The 27,193-nt window shown below is 39.0% G+C and overlaps 1 protein-coding gene across 1 annotated transcript; it reads right to left on the minus strand.

The window, feature by feature from the left end:
* Positions 1-259: 259 nt before the first annotated feature.
* LOC139474685 (uncharacterized) lies at positions 260-26,623 on the minus strand. The gene is made up of 4 exons (XM_071257783.1): positions 26,425-26,623; positions 7,067-15,564; positions 4,974-5,155; positions 260-2,184 (listed from the first exon to the last, which is right to left on the minus strand). The coding sequence occupies exons 2-4, from the start codon at positions 15,526-15,528 to the stop codon at positions 1,112-1,114; spliced, it is 9,717 nt and encodes a 3,238-aa protein (XP_071113884.1). The 5' UTR covers positions 15,529-15,564; positions 26,425-26,623; the 3' UTR covers positions 260-1,111.
* Positions 26,624-27,193: the final 570 nt, after the last annotated feature.

The raw sequence follows: 27,193 nt of genomic DNA on the forward strand, positions 1-27,193 counted from the left end.
TCAAATTTTTCATGTTAAATATTTATCACCAAACGCAATTGTGTTCACTTCAAGAGGCAAGTTTATCAAAGTAAATTGGAAAATCTGGTCCCAGGCATTGTTGATATTGCCTGCCTTGGAAGCTTATCAACATTTAGAAGATCCCTCTGTTGTGACGTCAGATAATTTTTTTATTATTCCTTGAACTGTCCAAGGTGTCCAGCATTGAATTATTTAGGTGAAAGGAAGACACCAAAAGTGTATTCATGAAAATAACACACAGAACTCATGTCATATGGTTGTTTTTGTTTCTTCACAGTAACTTCTGTAACTTGAGGAAATCCAGTGACAAAACAAAACAGATCATAGCTGTCATAACTTTTATTCAAAAATATTTGTTTTCATTTATGTTGGTTTTGTCACATATACATAAATAACTGTAACTGGATGGAAATACAATAAAAGTAATTTCGTACCCTGATATGGAATACACAGAACTCATGTCATATGGTTGTTTTTGTTTCTTCACAGTAACTTCTGTAACTTGAGGAAATCCAGTGACAAAACAAAACAGATCATAGCTTTCAAAACTTTTATTCAAAAATATTTGTTTTCATTTATGTTGGTTTTGTCACATATACATATGTATACATAAATAACTGTAACCGGATGGAAATACAATAAAAGTAATTTCGTACCCTGATATGGAACATATTAGTTTTACATAAGCAATAGATCAGTATACTGAAAACAAAAACTTCAAGCTACCGTATTTCCTCTATCAAAATTAAAGGCTACGGCACTCTAAACATCCAAATATACAAACAGGAATCTGGCAGGAAGCTTTATTTGGTTTGAAAAAAAGTCAACACCTGTCTAACCCAAACAAAGCATGAATTATTTTGGTCCTGAGAACTGGATCACCTGGAAAAGACAGTTTGCTCAATGTGACATCAAATTTAATGTGATTTCTAATGTGAACCAAAAAAATGTAATCAGGACAGTAAAATCACTAGCATACAAACTCAAGCTTATGTTTATCAAACACAACTTTTGATCACTTCCACAGTTGTATCATTCCCGTATTTTGGGCACAAATGCAAACAGACGGACAAACATGAGTCACAAGAAATCACTTCATAGAAAGCCAGCTATGCAGAGTATCAAACACATTGCCCGAATCATCCTTCCTTTGTCTCTCCTCCGGGTCTTTCACCTTGGGAACGACCTCTTTGGGAACAGACTCTTTCAACTCTCCATCAATTTCATCAGCAGAGGCACTACCATTCACTTTGTCATCGAACGAGCTGTCCAAATATTTGGAGTCCTCCAGGTCTGATCCTTTGCCACTGCTTGGCTTACTGTCTGCTTCCACAACAATATTATCCTCATTATCCTTATCTTCTCCTGCTTCAATGTTGGACACAACAGCATCTTCTACAAAAGCTGACACTTCAGCAAGGTCAAAGTCTGGAGTCTCTTCAGGCTCTCCTATGCTTGAAGACACTACTGCTTGAGGATCACAGTCATTATACACAGAAGTAATGGCCTTTTCATCCTCCATTGGAGTAACTTGACTACATTCATCTACAGGATCATCTTTAGGTCCTGCCTCTGCTGCAACATTGACAACCTTCACATCTACATCTCTCTCAGACGCCGTCTTGTTCACGGCCACTTCTATCCCTACGACATCCACATCCTCATCCTCGTCATACGCATGACAGTCACTATTATGTTCCCTTGTCATCATCTCCTCCAAGTCATGCTGGGTCATCGTGGTGATATCTTTGACCACAACTCTTGGATCCAAATCCACCAGTTTGGGAAGGTTTGTTTTCTCAGCTTTTAGATACTCAACATAGCTAGAACAAGATGAAAGGTCAAGGACAGTTTGTTCCATATCTGGATGCTGATTGGCTGAATGGAATTTCACATGGGCACGTGTATATGCACTGTAGTTGCAATGAGCACACTTGAAAGAACGGTTTTCAAAGTGAGTCGTTATGTGGAAGCTGAAGTCCGATTGGTCAGTAGCAACAAATGGACAGAAACCACATTTTAGAGGCGAGTCATTCAACAGGTCAGTTTTGAGGTGCTTGAAAGTTCCATGCAACGGCAGGTGGAGTCTATATTGGTACAAGCTCTCGTTCCGATACGAGCAAAAGTTGCAGCAGTACATCACAGACTGACTTATTCGTCTCTCTGTAACCAAAGGAATGAGCGTGAAAAAAACATACTTTTGTAAGTATGAATTGTTTGATGTGGTTGATGGATGACAAAGTAGACACAATTTATGGATAACAACTTCTTTAATACTGTAAAGGCGGCGTTTCGGTATAGATCCTCATCCCACTTGACAGCGGTATAAGGGTTTATACCCAAACATCACCTTTACAGTATTAAAGAAGTTGTTATCCATAAATTGTGTCTACTTTGTTTTTTAAGTATGATTTATTAATAGAAATAAAATGACCTGCAATGAAACATGAAGATACAATAGCATTGTTTCTCTTTCACATCTTTACATTTGTTTGCAAGTACAGTCCAGCAAATGGCAATGGGGTTTTCTCCCTTTCTTTTTTTTCAGCTGAAGTATTTACAGTTCTTACACAAAAAAACGAAAAGTAAATCATTCAGGGTCACATTGTGCAGGAGCCATGGTACAACTGTGGTAGTACTGCAATGGCAACACAGGAACTATTGGGAGTTAATTTCATTTTTATCTGAAATCTTTAAATCTTGTTCACAAAAGGCCTACTTCCTGGTGATTGCTTTGAAGCTTTGACCTTTTCAAAAATTACCTTTGAGTAATTAGTTTCATAATAATTGCTGGAAAGTAATTTGTGCAATATTTACTGGAGGTTTACTTAGTCAATGTGTGAACACGGTTAGAGACACGGAATGTGATTCTGTCAACAACAATTACCTGTTGCACTTCTCATTAGCCAAGAAAAAAGATGATCAATTCAAATTGTGACCCAACATGCATGGAAAGAAGTAAAAACAAGAACAGTAACGGACCCCACATAATGAACACGTTTCATGCATGATCCTAGAAACAAGGCAATCAGGAGTTGTCTCCCTTGCACCACACCCATGCACATCCCGTGCCTGTGGTCCTGGAACTGGTGACAATAACTCTACATGCAAAAACAGAAGCCATCCCATATATCTGAATTCTACAAAACACTTCATTCCACAATTGAACTGTGCTAGACTTGGGGTCTGTGGTTTTCTGCAATTTTAATCTTTAGTGCTTATCAATTTTTTGTTTGTAATTAAGGACATTCATTCTAAATTCTGGACACTGTATATATTTGTACGGCATGATGGCACGTACACTGGTTCAAGCATGTCTGGTACATCTATTCTAGTAGACTAACATCTAGTCTCTGAAAAAACAGTTGTTCAGTTATCTTAATAAAAATATAATAAAAAGGGAGCCCAGTGATTCTCTTCATTTTCAGATACTGCAGTGATCTAGACTTGCCAAACATTATAGACTTGCATGGGCTGTATTTGATTTATATTTGTATCAGGGTCTGTAAGACAGACTACTATTCTAGCTCAGTAACAATATACGGTATCATTACATAGTTACATTCGCAAGGGCTGTATCACAATAACTCAAATTCAAAGTTAAAATATACATTTTGTCAGAAGTTATAACTGGAGGTAACTAGTCACCCAGGCAGAATATCATATGTATTGTATAAAGACTTGGATCATTACACTTCTACATGCCTTGAATTGTTTCTTCAGTTGATACAATGGGGTACATTCCTACACATGATATAATCCAAGTAGAATTCCTGTCATGAAGTCACAAATTATGACAAGTTTCTTAATGAAGTGTACATCAAAACTATTGACCTTGACCTTGACCTCCAAGTTAAAAAAGGGCCAGTCACTTGCAACTGACAGTGTATAACTTAAAGGCAGTGTATAAAGACAGTGTATAAAGGTTCTAACGTGAGTAATGAGCAAATGAAAAACAAAAGTATGGATGAAGCATTTTTGAATTTCAACAAATTCATTAAATTATGTTATTAAGCTGCCACAGACTGCTTAACCTTAACAAAATCAGTTGAGTTAGTTAAAGGCCCAAAAGCAAAACAGGAATTAGTAACAGAGTGAGTGAGTGAGTTGGGTTTTATACCACATTGAACAGTATTCAAGTTATATCTCAGCTTGTGAGATGAAAGCCGTAAGTGTTGCATGACGTTTACCACTTCGGGGAAACCCAGGAATATAGGTATGGTGCTGACAAACCTAGAAACATGATCGGGGTGAACCAGGATTCAAAGCCAATATCAAAGGTTTCTGGTGTGCCCAAAGGACACAACTCTGCACAGCGAACTGCGGCACCTGATTAGTAACAGAACAGTTAGTCAAACTTTCATGGCCATGTATTGAAAACTTGTAGGATGTTGGTGAGTGAAAAGGTGGCAAAAAGCGAAGCAGAATTGATGTTAGATGGGAAATATCAATCGTGTGAATTCTGCCTACCATGAAAATTTGACTGAATGTGTTCACTGTCTAAAACTTACATTACAAACCCTGTTCCTTTCTCTGATATTAGTCTTTCCATCTAGAAGGTGAAATTGATGACGTTGATGATGCATACCATGACTGCCTAGGACTAGAGTGCACCAGAGGAGTTAGTGGTTAAGGGGATGGTGCCTTAGTGTGAGCAGATATTACCAAAATAAGTTACTTAACGTAATGAACTCAAAATTCACAATACATATTTTTTTCATTGCAGCAAATAGCAAATTCTTGCATTAACTTGATAAATACCACAAAATGAACACAAGATAACAATGAACATGATATAAGCTTTACAATGAAATAATTTTATAAGAAACAAAATTAGTTCCTTTACAGTACAGACTTCAGTAAGCGATGACCAAACAGCAGCTCTACTATAGGCCAACTAAAGCAAATTACTACAGCAGAAACAAAGCTGACTTTATGACCAGGAAACCCACCATCAATAGATGCAGCTGGTACTGCCTCATCTAGCATCTCCTGCTTCACTGACATGGAGGAGACGGTAGAGGCCTGCGATGATGTGGCCTGAGGTCTTTGGCCATCTGCTGTCTCCACCATGTGCAGCATCCAGATCTCCCGGCCGGGATGGAAGGTGCGCTGGTGCTTCTCCAGGTATTCCCTGCAAAGAATGTAGTCTTTGTACGACAAACATTTGTACAAGTTGCATGTTCTTGAACAGGCACAGGGTACCACCGCTTAAATGTGGATGATGTTTTACATTGAAATTCAGGTGACAAATGGACTTAACATGCTTAATGATATCCATTCATATTCAAATGATATGAAAATACTTAAGCTATTTTCTGATTCTTGTCAAGATGGCCAACATTGGCGATATGTTGTCCAATCAACAATAATCCATGTATCAAACAAATTCAGCACTAGACATGCCAGAAATCCTGATAACCTCTCTCTATGCATTTTGGATTTTGAGCAGAGCTGAAGATGGCCTCCTATCATTAAAATAAAATAAAAATTAAAACAAAAGAGCGTTATCACTATCCCCTGCCTTGGGTCAAGCTGGGGCACACTAAAATTTTGTTTGTTCATATAGTAGTGAATATAAACTATGAAAAAGAGTCCCATAAAGCCTTAAGAAAAGTTAGGCACTTCGGTCGTTTGTGTCATCAGAAAAAAATGCTTAAATGTGAAATTAATACACATAAAACACCCCTTCTCTCAAAAATAATTAAGGCTCCAATTCTCAAACTCAATCTTGATAAGCATCTCTTAGATTAGCATTAGAAAACATCCATATTGCAGACACTATGCTCTTTGTAAAATATCATGGATCAAGGACTAAAACTGTAATCTAAAATCTTGCTCATGTCACAAGAGAAGTAACTCTGCAGAAAAATATGTTAGGTCACCAAGTCGAACTTAGTGATCAGTATCTCTTAGATAAGCATGCAAACTTTCATTCATGTCAAATCAGTTGTTTATGAGAAACCTTGTACCCATTACACACACGAAACACTAAGTTGAAAAGCATAAAGCAAAGGCCATAACTCTGTAAAATATGAAGTTAAGACACCCATTTGTGAACTCCTTTGAGATTACGATTAAAAAGATTTTGAGCAAATCAGTCCCCATTGAGAAGCTGGCAGATAGACAGAAGGAAAGATGGATGGAAGAACTCTGTTCTTATATCCCAAACGCTACTTCATGTATCTGGGGCGGTCGGGTAGTCAAGTGGTTAAAGCGTTCGCTCCTCACGCCAAAGACCCAGGTTCAATTCTCGACATGGGTACAATGTGTGAAGCCCATTTCTGGTGTCCCCCGCCGTGATATTGCTGGAATATTGCTAAAAACGGCGTAAAACCATACTCACTCACTTCATGTATCTCATCTGGATATGTTGTCAGTTTTAAATATCAACCAAAGATAGCCAGCATTGAATTAAGAACACTTTCTACATAAATACTAAAAAACCCAGTTGACACAAATATCTAAGAGCATGGTAAAAATTGTGAACAAAACTCATTGAGTAATGGCCATACATAGATTTATGTATTGCACCGCAGTGGCGGCCATATTGAAAATCAGATTAGAACCTCTAGAACAATCAAGATGTCATCACTGATAGGAACAAGTACGTGAAATTTCAGCTTCATTGGATCAGTGTTAACTTAGAAAATATTAATGGTTGGCCATGATTTGTTAACTGACTTTCAGTTTCAGTCAGGATATAAGAATATAACCTTGAACTCCTCATGCTCATGGGCTGAATGCCTCAATGTCATTTGTGTGGATTTGACTAAGACTTGAATTCCCTAACCATGCCTACTGTGACCATTTCTTTTTTATATCAACAAACCTAAACCCCCATAATTATTGTGGAATCGTTTGGATTTATTTACCACTGAAAATGAAACACCAGATCAGTTAAACAAAACAGCTTAATTTTCAATACACCAAAAGGATAATGAACCTCAACTGAATCTTATAACTACATCTAAATCTCAAGTTCAGTTCAGCCAAGCTTGCTCTAATGGAGTGATGTAATGTGAAGGATGTTGACGCCACTCACCTGTTGCTGTAGCGGAGATGGCAGTAGGCACAGAGGTACTTCTTGGGCAGGTGACATCGGCAGTGGCTCACCATGGCTGGGAGATACCAGGCTGAGAACGAACACTTGGTGCAGTAGAACTTGTTTTTGCCAGTACTTAATTTTTTGCTTGCATACAAGTCATGTATCTTGGGGATTTCAGACAGGTTTCCAGTTTCTACAATCTCCCCATCCATCGTACAGGTGTTACCTTGACGAGTGTCCACCCAGAGGAAGTCCTTGTCTTGATGTGCTTTAGCATGGTGTTGCTTCATTTGATCCACACAAACTGTGTGAGGGATGTCACACCAATAGCAGGCAATGTCCTTGGTCACAGCTTTACTGTCTCGATCCAGGCCAGTTTTCATATACTTCTTCTTCAGAGACTTTGTGGGTGACATTGGCATCTTCATCGATCTCTTTATACCTTTGAATTTGAATTCCACTGATGGTTTACCTTCTTTCAATTTTGCAGCACTGACAGGTTTTCTGGGAACAGCTGCTGTTTCACTATCTGGAGGAACACCAAGATTTACAAGAAGAGCATTTTTTCTGGACTCTTCCAAGAATCGGTTAATCTTTTGCTCTTTTTTCTCATGTTTTCGATACTGAAAGTTGTCTGAATGTTGAAGGCTGCGTACATGCTTGCGAAGTTCATCAGTGGAAGCATAAGGCTGGCTACAAGAACTGCAAGTGTATGGCCGATATTCAAGATGGCGATTGAGGTGACACCTCATCTTGCTGCCAGCGTTGTTCTTGAGGCCACAGATTCTACAGATGTACCTCCAGGGCTGGGGAGAAATGATGCAGAGTTTGCTGGACTGGTGCATAGCTTTATGGTGGTCCTTCAGTGCTTGAATTCCAGGTGCTTTGAAGGTACAGTATCCACAATACAACATCTGAGATTCAGTAAATGTTCCTCTCTTAACAGAGGACTTTTTGATCACATGTTCATGTGTCGACACAGTGATATCTGGGTCTGAACTGGCAGTAGACTTCTCACCTCCAGCAGAGCGGGAAGCTTCTCCACTTCCGGGGGCATGGTTTTCTCGAGTATGCTTGATGATATTTTCTGCAGTGTTTGTTTCAAAGTTACAATAGGCACAGGCATAATGTTTGACAGTTTCACCTGGGCTGGAGGATGGAGGGGGATCTGGCATTGGTTCTTCGGGCTCTTCTTTCACAATGGTTGTTGTGTCCTTGGTGTCTTTAAGCAGAGCTTGTCCTCCATGCTCAACTTCAATATGTTGATTTAGTAGCACCTTACTGTAACTTTTGTATCCACAGTATTCACATTGTAGTTCTCTGTATCTCTCATGAATTCTCAAAACATGACGATAAACATTAGATCTGTGCAAAGATGTAAATCTACACTTTTCACACACATACTTCTTGAAGCTACCCTCCTCTATGCAGACAACCTTAATCTCAGTTGTAACATCCACCATGCGCGAAGTTGTCTTGAGCTTCTTTGGAGTAATTGCTGAATCTAGTTGAGATGATTCTGCAGGTTCTAAAGATTTCCTTTTCTTTCCAAACATTGCAACCACCATCTGCTTCTTATCAGCTTCTGTTGGTTTTTGGTCCACTTCATCTTGGTACTCTGTCATAGACTTGTTTGGAGTAATGGCAGGATCTGGAATATCTTCTTCGTAGTATGTGGGTGGCATCCTTCCTGAGGTGTGTGATCCAGTTCCACTGGCCACTTCATGCAAAACCTCTTGTATTCTGTGATCCATATCTACTTCTAGAATTCTAGCTTGAGGCGAGACTCTTGGATGAGCTTCTTTCATGTGGGAGACAACAATGTACTTCTCTGCTCCCTGTACATGGCAATGAGTGCAGCCATATAACCCAATCTTCAAATGCTTCATAAGTATGTGTCGATGGATAGCATACTTTCTTGGGAACTTCCATTTGCAAAGGTTACACTTGTAACTGTCATTCTTCTTACAAAACAGAGGCATCAGCTTGTTGTGGAGTTTGTCCTTACCCAGGCAATATGCCTGTGGACCAAAGGATTTGGCAGGTGATGGAGAAAAGAGAGGCTTTACATCAACTGACTCTGGTTCTGATTTAACAACATTGTATGTGTTGAGAAATTCCTTGACTTTGCCCTCCATGTTGATATTCAGTGGCTCAAACTTGATCAGTTGGTTCTTATGCTGCTCTAGGATGTGGTCAATGATGACATGCTTCTCAACCCCTTCAAAGTTACAATGTCCACACTTGAGGAGAGATACCTTCAGATGGTTCACAACTATGTGTCGATGAATGGCATATTTTCTTGCAAATTCAACACTGCACAAGTTGCATTTGTTTTTTCCTCCAGTACATGTGTATAAACACAAAAGTTTCTCATCCAAGTATGAGGTTCCTAGAGGACCAGACATTTTGTTTGTACTATGAATGTCCTTACCAGGACTGCCAGAGTGAAGAGATACATGTTGGTTGTCCATAAAAGTCACATTGTCTCCAGAAGGTGAAGGACTTGATGTTGCAGCAGCAACAACTTTCTTCTGATGTGCCAAGAAGTCTGCAACTTTCTTTGGAATATCATTATGCACTTCTTTCACTACATTCTCTTGTTCTGGATGGTTGGTTCTGATGTGACGACCAATCTTGTACTTTTGCAGACCTTTGTGGGAACAGTATGGGCACTTCACAAGAAAGATATTGAGATGACGTAGAAGATGAATATGCATGAAGAACTTCTTTGGTTTCACCGAATTACAAATGAGGCATTGCTGTCTGTCTCCAAAGTTCTTGTAAAGACATGCTATTTGTTCATCCAAATCACCAGACCCAATGATGCAACTTTCATCTTTCTCTGGAGCTGAAAACTGCCTCTTGTGTTTTTTCACAGCAACATGTGGTTCTGGTTTCACCCCAGCCGCATGGACAGCATCTCCAGAGCCTGTTTGCCAACCTGGCCATGTGCATTTACCCATTGCAGTAATTTCTGGATGATCTTTTGTGAGGTGGAGAACAAGGTTCCGTCTGAAGTAGGTTGTAAAATATGGGCATTTAGGACATTTAACAGCTTGAGTAAACACTTGTCTGTCAGGCACAAGAAGGACTTCATTATTAAGAGTGGTTGGTAAACCAAAGAACATTTTCCCGCTTGGACAAATCTGCTCAACTGCAGTACCCTTGTTTCTTATAACCAACATAACACTGGAATGGTTTGTCTTCATATGGTCAATAAAAGCTGATCGGTACCCAGAGGCATAGTAGCAATTGCAGCATCTGGCCGGTGAACTGAGTTGGTCACCAGCCACAGCTTCTGGGATGACATACACCTGTTCAATCACATCAACAGGACTTGGTTTTACGTCAGGTGCAGGTTTGACCGATGTGTCTTCATCTTCAGGTTGTGGATGATCAACACCAGTTTCCACATCCTCCTCATCTACATCATCATCATCAGAGTCCTCCACCATAGACATGCCAAGGATTCCTCCTTTCGTGGTGTTGTGAAGTTGAACATGAACTTCAAACTGTCCTCTATTGTTCGTGGCAAACGAACAAGTTTCACACTGAAACTTATCAATGCCATGACTGCTAGATGATGTCACTGCGACTGGAGCTTCAGTCACTGATGTCTCAGAGAAAGAATTGTCAGTTCCACTACAATCAATGGTCACTATTTTTCGCACAAGAACCAATGGTTTCCCTTGATGTTTGTCCCTGATATGAGTGTAGACAATCTCTCTTGCAGTTGAGGACAGACTGCAGTATCTACACCTCAAGAAATCCAATGTGATTTTTCCAAGATTAGCATGTTTTTTTACATGAGATTTCAAATCTGCTGCTTTGGGGACAAGATACCTGCAAAAAGGGCACTTAAACTTCTTTGACATGTTTTCCTGACAGGAGTCACTTGATGAGGAGCTGTGCTTGGGAGGGGAAACCCACGCCACTTGCTGTGCGACAGATTGTTTGTCTGCATCAGTTGAAGACTGTGCTGCTGCTTTAACAACCTTGTGTTCTCTCTGGTAGTGAATCTGCAGATGAAGTTTGTGTCTTGTCTGATAGTTGCAGTGCTCACATTCAAGAACTCTGCTTTCTACAATCCTCTCCACAACAGAAAACATATCTTCCTCATTTCCTTCATTAAAATGAAGTTCATCTCTCATCCGGATATGTCTCAACATGACATAACGCTGATTAGTGTCAAAATCACACCTTTTACAGCAATACATCCAATATTTGATCAAACCAGGATGACAATTAATATGCAGTCTGAATTTTTGTGAACTATCAAATCCTTGTGGGCAATACAGGCATCTAAATCTGTGTCTTTTGATGACAGGTAAACCATGACACTTCATATGACTTTCAAGTCGTTTCTGATCTCGAGCTACAAATGTACAATGACTACATTTTGGAGCATTTATCTGTTTTTCTGGAGGTGAACCATCACTTGGAGTCTTTGTAGCAGCTGCAGGAGCATTGGATGATATATTGCCATATTCACTGTCAGTCACAGTATTTTCTACTTTCACTTTTGTGGCATCAGATTGTGTAGTAGTCTCATTGTGTTTGAGGGTAGTGTAGGTGGCTGAGCTTGGGGTTGGAGAAAGTTGCTTTTTTTCAGGAACTGCAGCTAGTGAAGAACCTGGTATTGCTGTTGGTTTTTCTGGTAGTAGTGCAGAATCACATTTGTACTGAGCCTTAACCCGCTTATAGTTGTTGATCTTTCTGTCTTTGCAAATAATTTGTTTAGCAACAGACACCATCTTGGCCTTTCCAGGATGGTATTCTGAGATGTGCTTCAGGATCATCCTCCTGTCCGTTCCCTTACACGCACAGTGTGGACAGTTCACAACATGGATAAAATTCTCATCAAAATGACTCACAAGTTCCTTGACATGAGAAAATGTTTCATTACATTCCTTGCAAATATACAAAGTTATATCATGGTGTAGGATTTGCATATGATTGAGCAAATCTGAAAGAAGGTTGGTGCCAAATTTACATCTCTGCATTCCACACAGATACAAAGGAGCAATTTTGCTGTAATTGTGAGCATGGTTGGTGATGTGCCTTAACAAGCTCTCTTCAGTATGTGCAAGCCAGCCACAATAGTAGCAAGGGAAAGCTTTCTCTCCAGCGTGACCCATGAACAGATGGTCTCGGAACTCAACAGAATTGAGGCAACTGAAATTACAGTTCAATCCACACACATAGAAATTTGGATTACGCATGTGCTTCATCTGAGCTGGGGTAATCCCTGGTACTGATGGTGGTTTTGGTGGGATTGTTTTGGAAGCAGGTTGAGTTGATGCTGTTGGTGGTGATGACACAATAACCGAAGTAGGGAATGCAGCAGTTCCAGTCAAGAGTTGTCCAAGCTTGGACTGCTGTGGTTTTGATTGGGGCACAGATTCAACATCAACATCAGCTGTTTGTTCTGAAGGTTTACACACATTCTTATCAACATCTTCAGAAATGTTTTCTTTGGTATTGTGAACAGATATCCGTCCATCTTTAAACACATCAATAACCAATCCACTTGTGTCATCAACGGATTTGTCTGTTGTTTCAGGTGATGGTGCATGTGTCTTGGATGTAACAATCTCAGAGTCATCACCATCCTTATCTTCTTCAGGTTTAGAAAATTCATCTCCATCTAGAGAAAATGATGCAACAATTTTCAAACCCATGTCTCCAAAATCAGTGCTGCTAGTTTCATCAACCTTCTCTTCAGAATTAATATTACTGTCCCTAGGCTCAGGTTTTTGAACACCTTCATCATCTTTATGACACACCTCATCAGTGATTGTCGTTTCTGAGGTCACATCTTCATGACAACTTACTTCTTGTTGTTTTTGTCTTTCATCATCTTCTTCAAGATCAGCAGCATTTAAGCTACATTCTTCTTTATCAAGATTTGTTTTGCCCTCAAGAGTCTCATTATCCACAGACTTCTGTTTGTCTTCCTGATCACTGTCTGACCCTTTCTGCATGTCATTGTCTTTTGAAGTTGTTTCTGTAAATGCATCTCCAGGCACTTCCTCCTCAACTTCCTGGGATTCACCTCCTATATCATGTCCCTCATTGTCTCTGACAGCACCTAAAAGTGGACAATCTCCTGAAACTTCCTTCTCAATGGAATGATTTTCCCCATCTGAAACTTCTTTCTGATGATTGTCCTCCCGATCTCCTGAAACTTCCTTCTCAATGGAATGATTTTCCCCATCTCCTGAAACTTCCTTCTGATGATTGTCCTCCCTATCTCCTGAAACTTCCTTCTGATGATTGTCCTCCCTATCTCCTGAAACTTCCTTCTCCATGGAACAGATCTCACCATCTCCTGAAACTTCCTTCTCAACTAAACCGTCCTCACCATCACCTGTAACGTTCTTATCATTGCTCTCACCATTTCCTGAAGCTTTCTTCTCAATTGAATGGATCTCACCATCTCTTGAAACTTCTTTCTTATCACTGTCCACACTATCAGCCGACATTTCCTTTTGAACATGTTCCTCACCATCAGCTAAAATTTCATTCTTATCACTGTTCTCAACATCTAACATTTCTTTGATATCATTTTTCTCCACTTGGTCTGACACTTCCTTCTGATCATCATCCTCAGCAGCTGAAGACACTTCATTGCAAACATTTACCACCCCTTCATCTGACACTTCCTTCTCATCATTGTCTTTAGGAGAAGCTGACACAACCTGCCCAATACCACCTTTCACAAATATCCCAAATTCATGTCTCTCATTATCCTTGTTACCACACTCAGGAACATCCTTATCTGATCTTCCTTGTACCTCTTCAGATTTGGTAATCCTACCAAGATCATCACTTGTAAGTGACTCTGATCTCATACTGTCATCAGAAGCATGAGTATGAGGAACATGATTGACAATGTCAGTGAGGGTATGGCCTGAAGAATCATCTTCTGGCACTTCCTTGTTCTCATCATCCCTAGAACCAAGACATACTGTTTCCTTCCCTTGACTGTCTGATGTATCATTTGATGTCACATCAGTATCTGACACTTCTGGTAGCTCATGATCTGAAGCATGTCCTTTATCTTTGGTAACCATTGGTGCCATAAATTCATCTTTGGCTTCATTCTCAGAAACATTAGTACCGATGCCAAGATCTTTACTGACTTTCAGTTCCTCTCGGTTTTCACTGATTTCTTCTAACGTCCCATGCTCTATTTTATCATTGTCTGACTCATGTTTGGAATCATCTGGTGACTTCTCATCAAGTTCTTCTGAACTTGCTCTCTTTTCACCTTCTGGACAAATTATAGAACCAACATCTTCTTGTGCTTCCTTGATACCACCAGTAATATCCCCTAAATCCTCAACAGACATGGTTCTGTCTTTGCTGGTACTACTTTCACGTCTCTTCGGTGATAAAGAATTATTTTCACTCGCACACAATGTCGGTTTGCTTGGTAGCTTGGTCAACTTAGAAGGTTCAGAGCTATCTGATCCTGAAGAAGTTCTGGAGAGAGTGCCAACAGATCCCACAGAATCCACAGAAAGTTTACGTTTTAAAGACAACTCCCTTCCAGAAACAAGTGCAAAGAAGACACAAGAGTTAGTTTTTTTGGCCTCAAGCATTAGATTCTTTGCTCGACTAAGAGCCTTCAACATACAGTTCAGTTTCTTTCCCTTGTGCATTGTGGAAAGATGTTTTCCAACTTCTTTTCTTGAAGCAAAAGCTTCTTTGCAGTACAGGCACTGATAAGGTTTCTGGATAAGGTGGCACATCAGGTGCTCCTCAAAGTGATGACCCTTTCCAGTAAAGTCACATTCATTGCAAGTGAACTGATCTTCATTGTATGTGACAACAATCTGTTTGTGGGGTTCGTTACTATCATGACTTTCATTAGAAAGGGTTTTGGTAAGATTAGGTATCTTTGAATCCGTTTCTACAACCAGTGCCTTCCTTTCAAGACCTTGACTTCCAGATCCATCTTTCATAGGTTCCTTGTCCTCGCTGTTCTCATCTGCTAGCTTTCCATCTGACACATCCTGACACTGAGAATTGGATTCCCCAAGAGTCACGGGTCCTTGAGAACTTCCAGAATCTTTTACATCTCTTCCTTCTACTTTTGAAAGTAGAATCTCAGACTGGCCTTCACCATCATCCTTAACAAAGAGCTTGCACTTGACATCACTGATTGTCAGATCACTCACATTTGAACTGGTTGTATACTGTTCAACAGGTTCATCAAGAGTAGGTGTTGGGCAATCCAGAACTGAATAGTTTTCATCCACTGTTGGCGTAGCACAATCTCTGGATTCTGAACCTGCAATAGTGCCAGCAGGTAGTCCTTGGTTTTCATCTGCATCGTTTGTATTCTGTCCACCATTTGTGTGACTCTTATAGGTTTTGGATGTAACTGGTTCATCTTTTGTTGGGGTAGGAACATCCAGATCTGACCTTGATTGTCGAATGCAATCCATTTTCTTACCACTTTTTCATTCCTCAGCAACCAAACTCTGCAAAAAAGAAAAATACACATAAACCTCTTCCCTTTTGTAATATAAATATTTAGTAATAACTGATTCACTTTAACTTAAGTTTTATAGCAAGAAACGTTTTGCTATTAAGCATGGTTACAATAAAATATTAATAGTATTGATTTTATGGCAATATAAAATGACAGTATCAGAGTATATTCTTGCAGCCAAAAAGGCAGTTGGGAATATCAGGTTGTTATGAAATTGCCAAGGAGCTCTAACAGTATTTGGGTAGAAAAATGGTAGATCTGAATATAAAAACCACAGATCTTTCTGAATTTTCATCTGAATTCACTGAGACAGGTAATATGCCAACAAAAATAATACTTCTAAATAGGTTATCTTTCAAAGCAGTACATGTTGTGTGTCTAATTAGTTAAAATACTGGGCTAGACACAACTTCATATTCAGTCCAATCACCACCAACACTTTCATGACAACAGCATGATGACCCAATAGAATGTTGTCTAATCACTGGTTAGAGATATTAAACACGATCTTACCATGCTTACAGTACACATCAAGCAGCTGTTAATTCCAGATCCTATAGTCATGGCATTATGGAGATAGATATCTCATACAACAAGCTTATAAAACACATCTTCCCGAGGCAAGGGAGTTAATTGACTATAAAAGTCCAGTTTCCACCCTTGCCGAACTAGGCTGATATTATGGAGTTACATTTTGGCTGGGATAACAAGTCTATGCATAGTCCAAACAAAATCGCGCACCGAAATCGAAATCCGGTTCGTAAAGTGTCATGCAGATTTCGGTCGACTGCAGGATTTGCAAAGCATGTGCACCGCAAACTCGTTGTCAACAGATATTTTCTAAATCTTTTCATGTTTTTAATCAAGGTGCTCACGTGATTTGATTCACTTCGCGATGTAAGACTCATTTTATCAAAATATAGATCTTGATTATCGATCTGATCGTTTAGACTGGGCGCCACCGTTTTGTTTGAAGCAAATGCAAGTGATATGAGAGGTTGAATCTGATTGGTCAATAGGAGAGGCATAAAAAGGACATAACTCGTAATAGCCACTGGTGGCGCTACGATCGAGCCCCGGAATTCCAGCCTAGTTCGGCAAGGGTGGAAACTGGACTTTTATAGTCAGTTAACTCCCTTGCCTCGGGAAGACGATAAAACATGACAAAACTTATCTCACTAGACAAACTTTGGGAACAGATAGGTCAGACAGGTTCCACCATAGGGGAAAGTCATGCTCACCTTTTCGTGAGCACCTGATATTATCACTATTAGATTGTGATTCATAAACACATACTCATGACGTACAATTGTACAATCAACTCTAATTTTAGCAGAGGTTTATTATGAATATCGAAAGGGTATTGTTCATGTTGTTGCTTACCTGCTGAATAGTGTATATCTAACACTAATTACAAAAATTCAAAAATCATGATGCCATTGAATTTAATATTTTTGCTTTTTGTCCCATCATGCCCAGGTGATCTTGCTATTCTAAAATTACCTCGTATGTTTTCAGAAGAATAATTTATCTTTAGTAGGTGCATGGGACTAGCACATAGTTCAATACCCTGTGTGGGGGCAATATTATCCTAACCCATAACATTTTATCACAATGTTTTGTCATTTGTCAGTTCTTTTGTTCTCACAAGCATCAACAGAGAAACATTGACAGATGTGACTGCCATTATTATTATTAGAACATTACCAAGGCAATGACAGTCACCCATTTGTGTTTTTTTCCATAGGTATCGGTCAGATCGAGTTGTCAGACTCGCTGACTTGGTTGATGTCATTGTATCCTAACTGCATAGATCAATGCTCATGTCATCAATCACAGGACTGTCTGGCCCAGACTCAATTAATACAGACTGCAATCATACAGCAGAATATTGCTGAGTGTGGCATTACAACAAACAATAAATAAAATATATAAAGTTAACAATATTAACATGAACTGGACAACCTGGCATTGGAGGAATAAGTGAAACCAAGTGATAAAAAATGTGCAAAAGAATAGTTCCTAAATAAAACAAAAAAGCACATTTTCTTTTTTTCACTTAGCATGCTTATTACATGAATGATATGAGTCTACCTAAATTTTGCAAAGTAAACAAATAAAATAATCATTAAATGATGCTGTGTTTTATTGAAAAAAGATCTTTATGTCAGTTGTTTTTTTCCTGCCCCTGCCTTTTGACATTTTAATTAAATCTGTAAATAGGTTGGTCTGGCCTGAGAAAATCAATTCACCTCACCTACTCAATATCTTCAGTGCTATTACTTTCTCAACGGAAATACACACTAATTAGACCAAAATGACATTTTGAATAGAATTACAAGGAATATCTCAAAACAAAACTTTGCAGTAATGTCATAATGTCATACACATGAAACACTCTCTGACATACATATCTGTTACAATGATATATATCTCTCAGAGAGTTAATGAATACTGATTTCATCATTCAGTGTAATCATGCAAACACTATCCACTCTCATTAACAAATCATGCAACAAAAGCCCCGCCCACTCTTATCATACAATCATGCAACACAAGCCCGTCCATTCTCATTAGCCAATCATGCAACACCAGCAACCCACTCTCATCAGCCAATCATACAACACAACCCCATCCACTCTCATTAGCCAATCATGCAACACCAGCCCCACCCACTCTCATCAGCCAATCATACAACACAACCCCATCCACTCTCATTAACAAATCATGCAACAAAAGCCCCGCCCACTCTTATCATACAATCATGCAACACAAGCCCGTCCATTCTCATTAGCCAATCATGCAACACCAGCCCCACCCACTCTCATCAGCCAATCATACAACACATGCCCATCCACTCTCATCAGCCAATCATGCAACAAAAGCCCCGCCCACTCTCATTAACAAATCACGCAACACCAGCCCCACAAACTCTCATTAACAAATCACACAACAAAAGCCCCGCCCATCCTCATTAGCCAATCATGCAACACCAGCCCGTCCACTCTCATTAGCAAATCATGCAACACAAGCCCCACCCACTCTTATCAGCCAATCATGTCCCAGTATAGTCTGGTAGTGGACACAGGCTGGGTTTTATTAATTTGTTTTTTTGAAACATAAACACAGTTGTTTGGTTAGTCACCTTGCATATAATCTGTGACATGTTCTTAGCCATAAACTAACATGTCTCTCACAATTCCAACGCATCAAAAATAACCCCAACATCTACAGAAACAATATCAAAAGGCACAACACAAACTGAAACTAACAGTTAAAAAACAATTGTATCAAGACATAATTCATGGTTTGAGGAAAGATCTCCATTCCATCACCACATTCTCTCTCTGCTATACTGCACAGGTATCAAGGATGTTAATGGCTGGTCCTGACAAACATGTATCTTCCTACAGAGCCTTGGCTCAATCAATATGCCTGCTTCTATGTCCGCTCCTCAGTGCAACTGCAACCACAGTTTAAAGAATGCCGGTCACTGGTACATTGTTTGCTGCCAGAAGATTGCCATTTCAAATCACAGCAGCACCACCCTCTCCATATACGTTACCTTCCAAACGTACACATGAATTGAAAAGGCTGTTTGAGTTTTACATCACATCTCTGCCGAGCAGGAAATGTTCCGAACTCATGAATATTTGTACCACAAGCACATTTCACAAGGCAAGCACTGACTATGTGTCTGCTTGCTGTAGAAAACATAGCACAAGACTGTGAGACTTGGGTGTCTTATAGGCAATGTTTTTCAACATGTTGAGAGCAGCAGATCTTGCACTAATACTACAGTCCCAAGCAAAACTCAGTCTTGTGGATGCAGCCATTGAACATGTAGAACAAGTAGAAACTATAATTTTTTCCTATATACATGACATCATAGGCAGAGTAGGGACAAGTGATCAAATAGACTTCGAATTTACACTGCTGAATGACATATGTTGCCCATATTTGAAGAAATATGTTGCCCATTCTCCCTCAGGGTAAAAAACATTATCTTATCATGCTCATCTCATTATCTTTAATTATTAAAATACAAAAAATATATATTAGATTTAAATAGCTCTTCATGTCAAGATAATTGCTCAGCCATGTGCTCTTTTGAAGAGGATGGTCTTGAGTGTTGACCAGAAGCTGCTGATTATTGATTACAAGAATGTCTAATAATGGAACTCTCTACCATAGCTTTCTCAGAAAATGGGCACTGACATTGTTCTCCTGGAATCTTAATGACCAGCTACATGCCTACAAATTCCACGTAAGTCGCCTCCTTTTACGTACAACAGCAGGACATGATACCAGTGACCTTTGTGATCCAGTCCTCTCAAAACAGTATCTATACAGTCAAACCCCATTGTCTAAAAATTGGTTGTGTTGAATCCTCAGTTGTGTCCAACATACAGTCCAGTCCCAGTAAACTCTTTAAAGTCAATATATCTAACATGTATTGTGAAACTATTTCAAACATGAAACAATTAATATATCAATGAGCAAACCTAAACCATACATTCTGTTTGTAGATTACCATATATTAACTCGTAACAGGACATCATCTGATTGTACAGTATTTTCAGGGTTTGATTGGAAAATAACCACACCACATTGGACAATGCTGGACATCACAAATCCTTATATTCTTTACAAAGAGAAATGCACCCAAGTGGATAATGTTGTCAATTTGCTAAAGGCTGTGATAGTTCTTGCTGCTTGCTTAGAAATGTATGATCTTGTTTATGTTATTCATTGTGTTAAAAATGAATGAAATTCAGAATATATTCACTATATATGATTATGAACTAGTTTAAGTACTATAGAATAAATAACCTGTCCAATTATAGAAGTTTGCATCTTAAAGTCAGCAGACAGGATCAAACTGGCTTTGGCTCAGATTGTGTTTCCAGTTCAAAACGCAGCCTCAATCAGTCCGTTTGTCTGAACATACATCTTCTTTAACTGATCAAATTTATATCATGACCTATCATGATCAAAGTTGTAAGATAGTGGTCTTCGGCAGAGCAAGTCACCGAGAAGAGTTGTGGCCCTTAGACATGCCAGGCTCTGCTGATCATGGGTTTGAAGGCCAGTTGAACTCCATTTCATAACCTTGGTCTGTCAGCACCACACCTACTCCTCTATATCTGCAGGGTTCACATTTCGGTTAACCTACACTTACCCATGGACCCATCCCCTTAGTTCTCCCAATCTCAAATTACCCGCCCTTAACTTCCATTTGCCAATTTGATTGGCTACTCAACTAAGTCTAGCATACCAATCTGATTGCGAGTTACAAACCTCAATGTTGGGTTGTCCAGACCCATTGATTATGATCAAGTTTGCCAGAAATTGAACAATTAAAAACTGACTGACATGTAAAAGAAAGCACTAAAAAGACTTGCGATGGAAGAGATATCTCCATGTCCATTAAAACTGGTGGTGGCTTAGGTTTTTAGGTAATTCAAATTACCTCCCTTACTGTTTCCCTTATGTTAAAGTTTGATTGGTTGGCAAAATGTTATAAAAATAGGGGGGGTGGGGGCACGGTAATTTGTGATCGCAAGAACCAAAGAAAGAGATCCAGGGTTAGTGTGGGTTTAACAAAATTCTGGCACTGAAGATATAGAGCACCATGACTGTGATCCGGGGAAGACATCTACACATCCTGTGTCACAGTTGGCTTTATTTCACAGAAGCTGACACACTTTGACATAACAAACTACTGTTCAACATGTTCCAATCAAATTCAAATCAATCACTAAGTTAAGACCTGGCCTGGGCCCCGTTCCAGAAAGCGATTGTAGCACTACAATCGTCGAATGTCTATGTTAAAAGTATGCGAGTTACGATCACCTCAGCGTTACGATCGCTATGTCGAAAGGGGCCCAGGGCTTCAGGAATGTGGTCAGGAAATAGGCGAGTAGGTTATTGTACAATGATGGATAGGTAACCGCATGTGCCCACAACATTAGTGTCTACAAGCCTCAACTTGCCTTTCAGTGTCTGTGTTCTTAGAATTTAGTCTTAACATATCGACTATTAACCTTGATAAGCTGAGCCTATTATACCAAAAGAAATATAACTTGATCTGGGCTTTGGACAATCGGCAAAGATTGCAAACTGTTCTTCTGTTCAATGTTCTGTGCCCTGACTTTGCGTATTGTCAATTGGATCCAAGCAAGTAGAACACATTTTTTCTTACCATGGTGACTGAAGTGTTAGAAATTGGTACTAGTCCTAAAGTCTTTGCCAAACTGCCCAATAGTTAAGGTACCATAAGGACTAGTAGAAATTTGCCATTTTTAAGGGTTTTGCTTAAATATCAGCATTAGAAGGACTAGTGGACTAAAACTATTAGTTTCTATTACTGTGGTGACTGAAGTGTTAATATGTAATATTACAATTGTAATAAAAACAAAATCCAAAATATCCATAACCCACATCGATACAACATTGATGTATCAGTACATAAACATTTTCTATCAATCATAAGCCAAGTATTTGAAGATGCCTCTGACTGGGACAGAACAAAGAAACCAAGGTAGGTGGCTATTTTTGGAAGTCCCAAGTTGTTCAGATCTTACTTTCTGTCGTGGTATACTTCACAGACTAGTACAACAACACATCTCCAGCCACAGACATTATGCACACACAGCCTCTACCACATTAAAGATGCAAGATCAGACCTTATGTTTTGCCCATGACCTGTGTGGGTTTGATTTTGGCATATGGTACAGCATGTGCTGGGCTAGACACAATGAGATCAATCCAACTAGTCTACAAATAGTTCAGACTACTTCATCAGTCCCATCCTTCCAGGTGTTCAGAAGCCCACGTTTAACTCTGAGCCTTTAAAATGTTCAAAGAGTAATACACTCCACACACTCAACTCATTAATAATAACTATGAGTCGTATGTCATGATTCATGATACGATACTCAGTGCACTTAATCTGACATTGATTCACATTTAACCCCATATTGATTGTCCATGTGGATCTTTCATCGACATCAATAAGCATGTACAAAGTATTTTTAAAATTCTTCATAGCTTCGTGGTCGTTTCTGGGATGCGAAACCAGTACGTAAACTTGTTTGTTCCTTATTATGTTCTCATACAGAATAGTTGATTTGACTTTGATGGGTATAAGTCACTTGTTCTTTGCCTTTATGAGTGAGTCTATGGACTCTATTCTCAGTCATGACTTGGTTTTCTGGCCAAAATGGTGTACAGTCATGCCCCGCTTATACGGACTTCATATATCCGGAAACCTCGGTTCCCGGAAGATTTTCATTCAAAACAAAATAATTACTATATAAATTTACCCATATATACGGAAATTCAGTTTCCGGAACCGGATGGTCATTTTCATACACAAATCACTGAAATGCACACAAAATTGTCTCACTAATCCGGACAATACTCTTCCGCTGGTGGTAATCCTTTGATTCGTGAGAAGTCAATTAACCGAGTGAGACTGAGTTACGTTTGAGACGAGCTTGTTTATTGTACATGTAATCCCATTCGATAAATATGGAGTCTGTGGTGGGCAGAGACAGATTTTTTTAAACGTGTATGTCTTGAATAAAGATTGAGTGGATGTATCTGTTTGCTCTGTCATCTGTCATGAGTTGCATAATTGAAGGGAAGTAACTCTTCCAGTAAGAAGCTGGTTTCAGTTATATTCGTTTATACGGACGAATTGTGAAATGACGCAAGTGTCCGTATAAACGAGGCACGGCTGTATATGCAGTATTGGGATTCGTACAGCATCATGGCTTCTGTATCAAGATATGTATTGTATCATGTGACACATGTATCACAAAATCCCTAACTATGAATGCAAAGAATATGTATCTTATCATTGTACAGTGATCAACGACATTGTGTGGAAATCTGATTGGTTGAAAAAACGTGATTAAATGGTATTAGAACTATTGAAGCCCAGAAATAACTACTCACCATGCTTACTGTGCATGAATACGTTTCTTAAAAATATCTTTTTGTTCGCTCAATCCCAAATTTAAAATAAAAAGACATTCGGCTTGGTGAAATCGAAACGTTAATCAAATATTTCAGTTTGATAAATATTTATCAGAAATACTTAGATTAAGATGTTTTTATCCACATCCTGCTAACCAAGTTAGTTCAGCTTTCACAGGAGCAGGTTCCAACATAATAACATGTCATCGCAATACAAGGTCTAGCAGTTCCAAAATGGTGTAATGTCAGTCTCATGATTGTAAGAGTTCACATAGAGACAGAAATTATTGATGACTGAATGTATTTCAATATTTTTACATTTCAAACCTCCAGATAACATTGTCAGTTCCAAAAGTAATTTCCCCCGACATCAAATATTCAATAAAACCCGCAAATCTGAACACATGTAATGTTTATCTGCTTATTGAATGCACACAGCCGTCAACTTCCCAATGGGCCCTACAATCAAGATGTCACTGTTGCAGTCACCGCCATGCAGTGATATTTGTAATCTGATCTTACCCCCTTAATTCTACATGTGAACATCAGAATAAAAGTATAAATGTCCACATCAGATCCCTCTAAACAAGCCTATATCCAAGGCTGACTAAAAAAAAACTTGATGGACAGATCAAGTTGACTGACAAGAAATATGAATATGAAGACAGGATAATGTAAGTGAATATTGTAAAATGCCACAGTAAGCAATATTTCAACTCACCATTGTGTCCTGTAAACAATCAGAATTGTGTCTGTAAAACCAGTGAATTCCAAGCAATGATCTACGTCATCAGCTACAAAGACAGCCGAATCCCAGGACAGAAAACATTGTCCATATTTTCACCAGCTCATTCAAGAAAAATGGTGGTCTGTTACGGTTTTTTAGTTTGTTCTTTAACGCCGCACTCAGCAATATTCCAGCTATATGACAGCGGTCTGTAAATAGTCGAGCCTGGACCAGACAATCCAGTGATTGACATCATGGTCTTCTATGGACCAGAATCTCCACAAGGGTGAAACATACCAATAACAAGTATCACTGAACAACACAAACTGTGCTATGTATAATGTACTGCATACCTGCTGTGTCATTGCAAATAAGCATGATCAAATTGATCTACACTTAACAATAATAGCATGCATAAGGTTGAAAAGAGATGAAGCGATGAATACCGAACCACATTAATCAGAAATATCTGCTGAAAGCAGAGTCCATGAAATGGCTCCCAATGGAGAGCTCCATGTTTGTTGTAAGACCCAAATAAAGTGGGCTTTGCTGGTTGTCCTTGGTTTTTTTTGACACCTTGGGCCTATGCTCACGATATCAACCACAGGTTTAACTGGTCAAGGCCCATCACCGCCATGTATATAACGACCATGATGATCCTCGTATCAGGTTGTGTCGGTGCCTAGATGCAAAGATTTACTCACCAACTCACTCACTCAAAAAGTGGAGTTGCAGACAAAATGAAAGCTAGAGGCAGTAGTTTAACACTTCCTGCAGACCTCTTATGAACACGAGTAACCAACAACATTATATTTTGGTAAGTGCCAATTTTATTTGAAACATCTGATTTGTTCAGCTACAGATTTTGATCATTCAACTGAAACAAACTTGACAAAACTATAATTATGTATCACGTATATAGCAAAACTTATCCATCAAGCAGGGCATATGTGCAAAACATTGAACAAGTTGCACATATATTATTTTCTTATTGAAAGTCATAACCATTTTTTTTGTCATCGAATGGTATTGATTTCTGATGTTCAGTTTCATAACAACCAGTAATTAATGTTAACTGAAAAAGAGCATGAACGCATTGTGGATATACCTATAGTCAGTATACAAGTTCTAGACGACCTTGACCTAAGAAACAGACTCAATATATATTACCAAACTGGAAATTCTACCTTCATACACATTTGAGCATATATAACAAGTAAATTAATGTCCTAACAATATATCATAATTGTACATCATTTCTGATGTTCAGTTTCATAACAACCAGTCATTAATGTTAACTGAAAAAGAGCATGAACTCATTGTGGATATACCTAAAGTAAGTATACAAGTTCTAGATGACCTTGACCTAAGAAACAGAACTCAATATATATTACCAAACTGGAAATTCTACCTTCATACACATTTTAGCATATATAACAAGTAAATTAATGTCCTTACAATAAATCATAATTGTTCACTAGATGTACATATAGAATTAGAATGGCATGTGTCTAAACAGTATAGGCAAGTATGAGCATGTCCTCCTCAGATGAAGTAATGCAATCACTCCTCTGGGCAACTTCCACACTTGCCAACTGTTGGATAAATTTTTATATGACACCAACATGCACTTACTACTTTCAAAAACAAGTGTAATTAAACCACCACGACTTAGCATACAAAATTTTCAATTTTATTCCGCATTTATATTCTGAGATTAAAATTAAATTGGCCTGAATAACACAAGCTAAATAATCCTAATATAACTTCAGTTAAATACCACAGGAGCAGACGATAAATAACCGACCTGACTCTGTCCAAACCACGCCACGAGTCAGCAAAGACAACGCTGAACGTCTAGTCTCTAGTTACTCGCAGCGAACAACCATTGCGCGTATTTATATCTAAAGCCAAGTCATCGACTGAAATCACATGGCCCTCGACTAGCGATAGCAGGGCCCAGTACATGCCGCCATATTGCCTACAAGCTGAGGAACACGATCGGGCACTGGCCAACTCTGAACAAAGCTGTAATGATCGCATACAAAGAAAATAAACATTGGAAATAATATCTACTGCAGTGTTCACCATGCTGGCACATAATTATCGCTATAAAACGCAACGAAATCTACCTACCGAGAGTGACAATCTGTTAGTCCTGCTTAGCTCCATCTCACTGTGTGCCCCATGTCTGCTTTTCGCTGACTGACTGTGGGCCTCGTGCTATTTCCGGTAGATCTGCAGTGCTGACGAGCGATCGCACGAGTGTCTCTGGCTCGTTCAATCGGACTATCGCCGAGGCTATGGATCAGACATCTCCTCGGCGAAACCTTTGTGTTGCTGGCTGGCTTTGATGACTGGGGCTTTCTGGTTTTGATCCAGAATACCATCGGTGTTCTGACTGACGCCGTGCAGCTCGTTATAATGGCACAGCCATTGATGATCAAGGTCTTTGAAACAAAATTGGAACAACGGTTGATGGTACTATTGGTAATGATACATGATATTTAAGCATCGTACAATTTGCCGGTTTGGCTTCAATACTAATTCCATCCTCGACTATCCTGTTTTTTTTAAAGATTGATCACCGAATGTTGTGCAAATTTTTAGTTCAGTATAGGCCTTTATAACCCATTTTCGTTGTAGTTTTTGGCCTTTTCGGAAACATGTCATTGAGGCTGCCAACCCTTTTTTGTACTCGGGAATTGGGTCTATTTGGAGGGTATTCGGGACTCCACAGTGACAAGGGACGCAAATAAAATCGCATTTGGTTCGCAGAGTTAACATTTTAAAAAAGAATGGACGTAAAAATGTCCTTAGGCCTAATTAAGACATTTGTCTTTGTCAGTGATTTTAATTCTAATCGTACACTTTTCTCATTTTTTTTAGATTTGCTTTAAGATTG

Source organism: Haliotis cracherodii, unplaced genomic scaffold, assembly GCF_022045235.1.
Source record: "Haliotis cracherodii isolate W230 unplaced genomic scaffold, xgHalCrac1.p SCAF_1, whole genome shotgun sequence".
In the NCBI taxonomy this organism is placed as follows: domain Eukaryota; kingdom Metazoa; phylum Mollusca; class Gastropoda; order Lepetellida; family Haliotidae; genus Haliotis; species Haliotis cracherodii.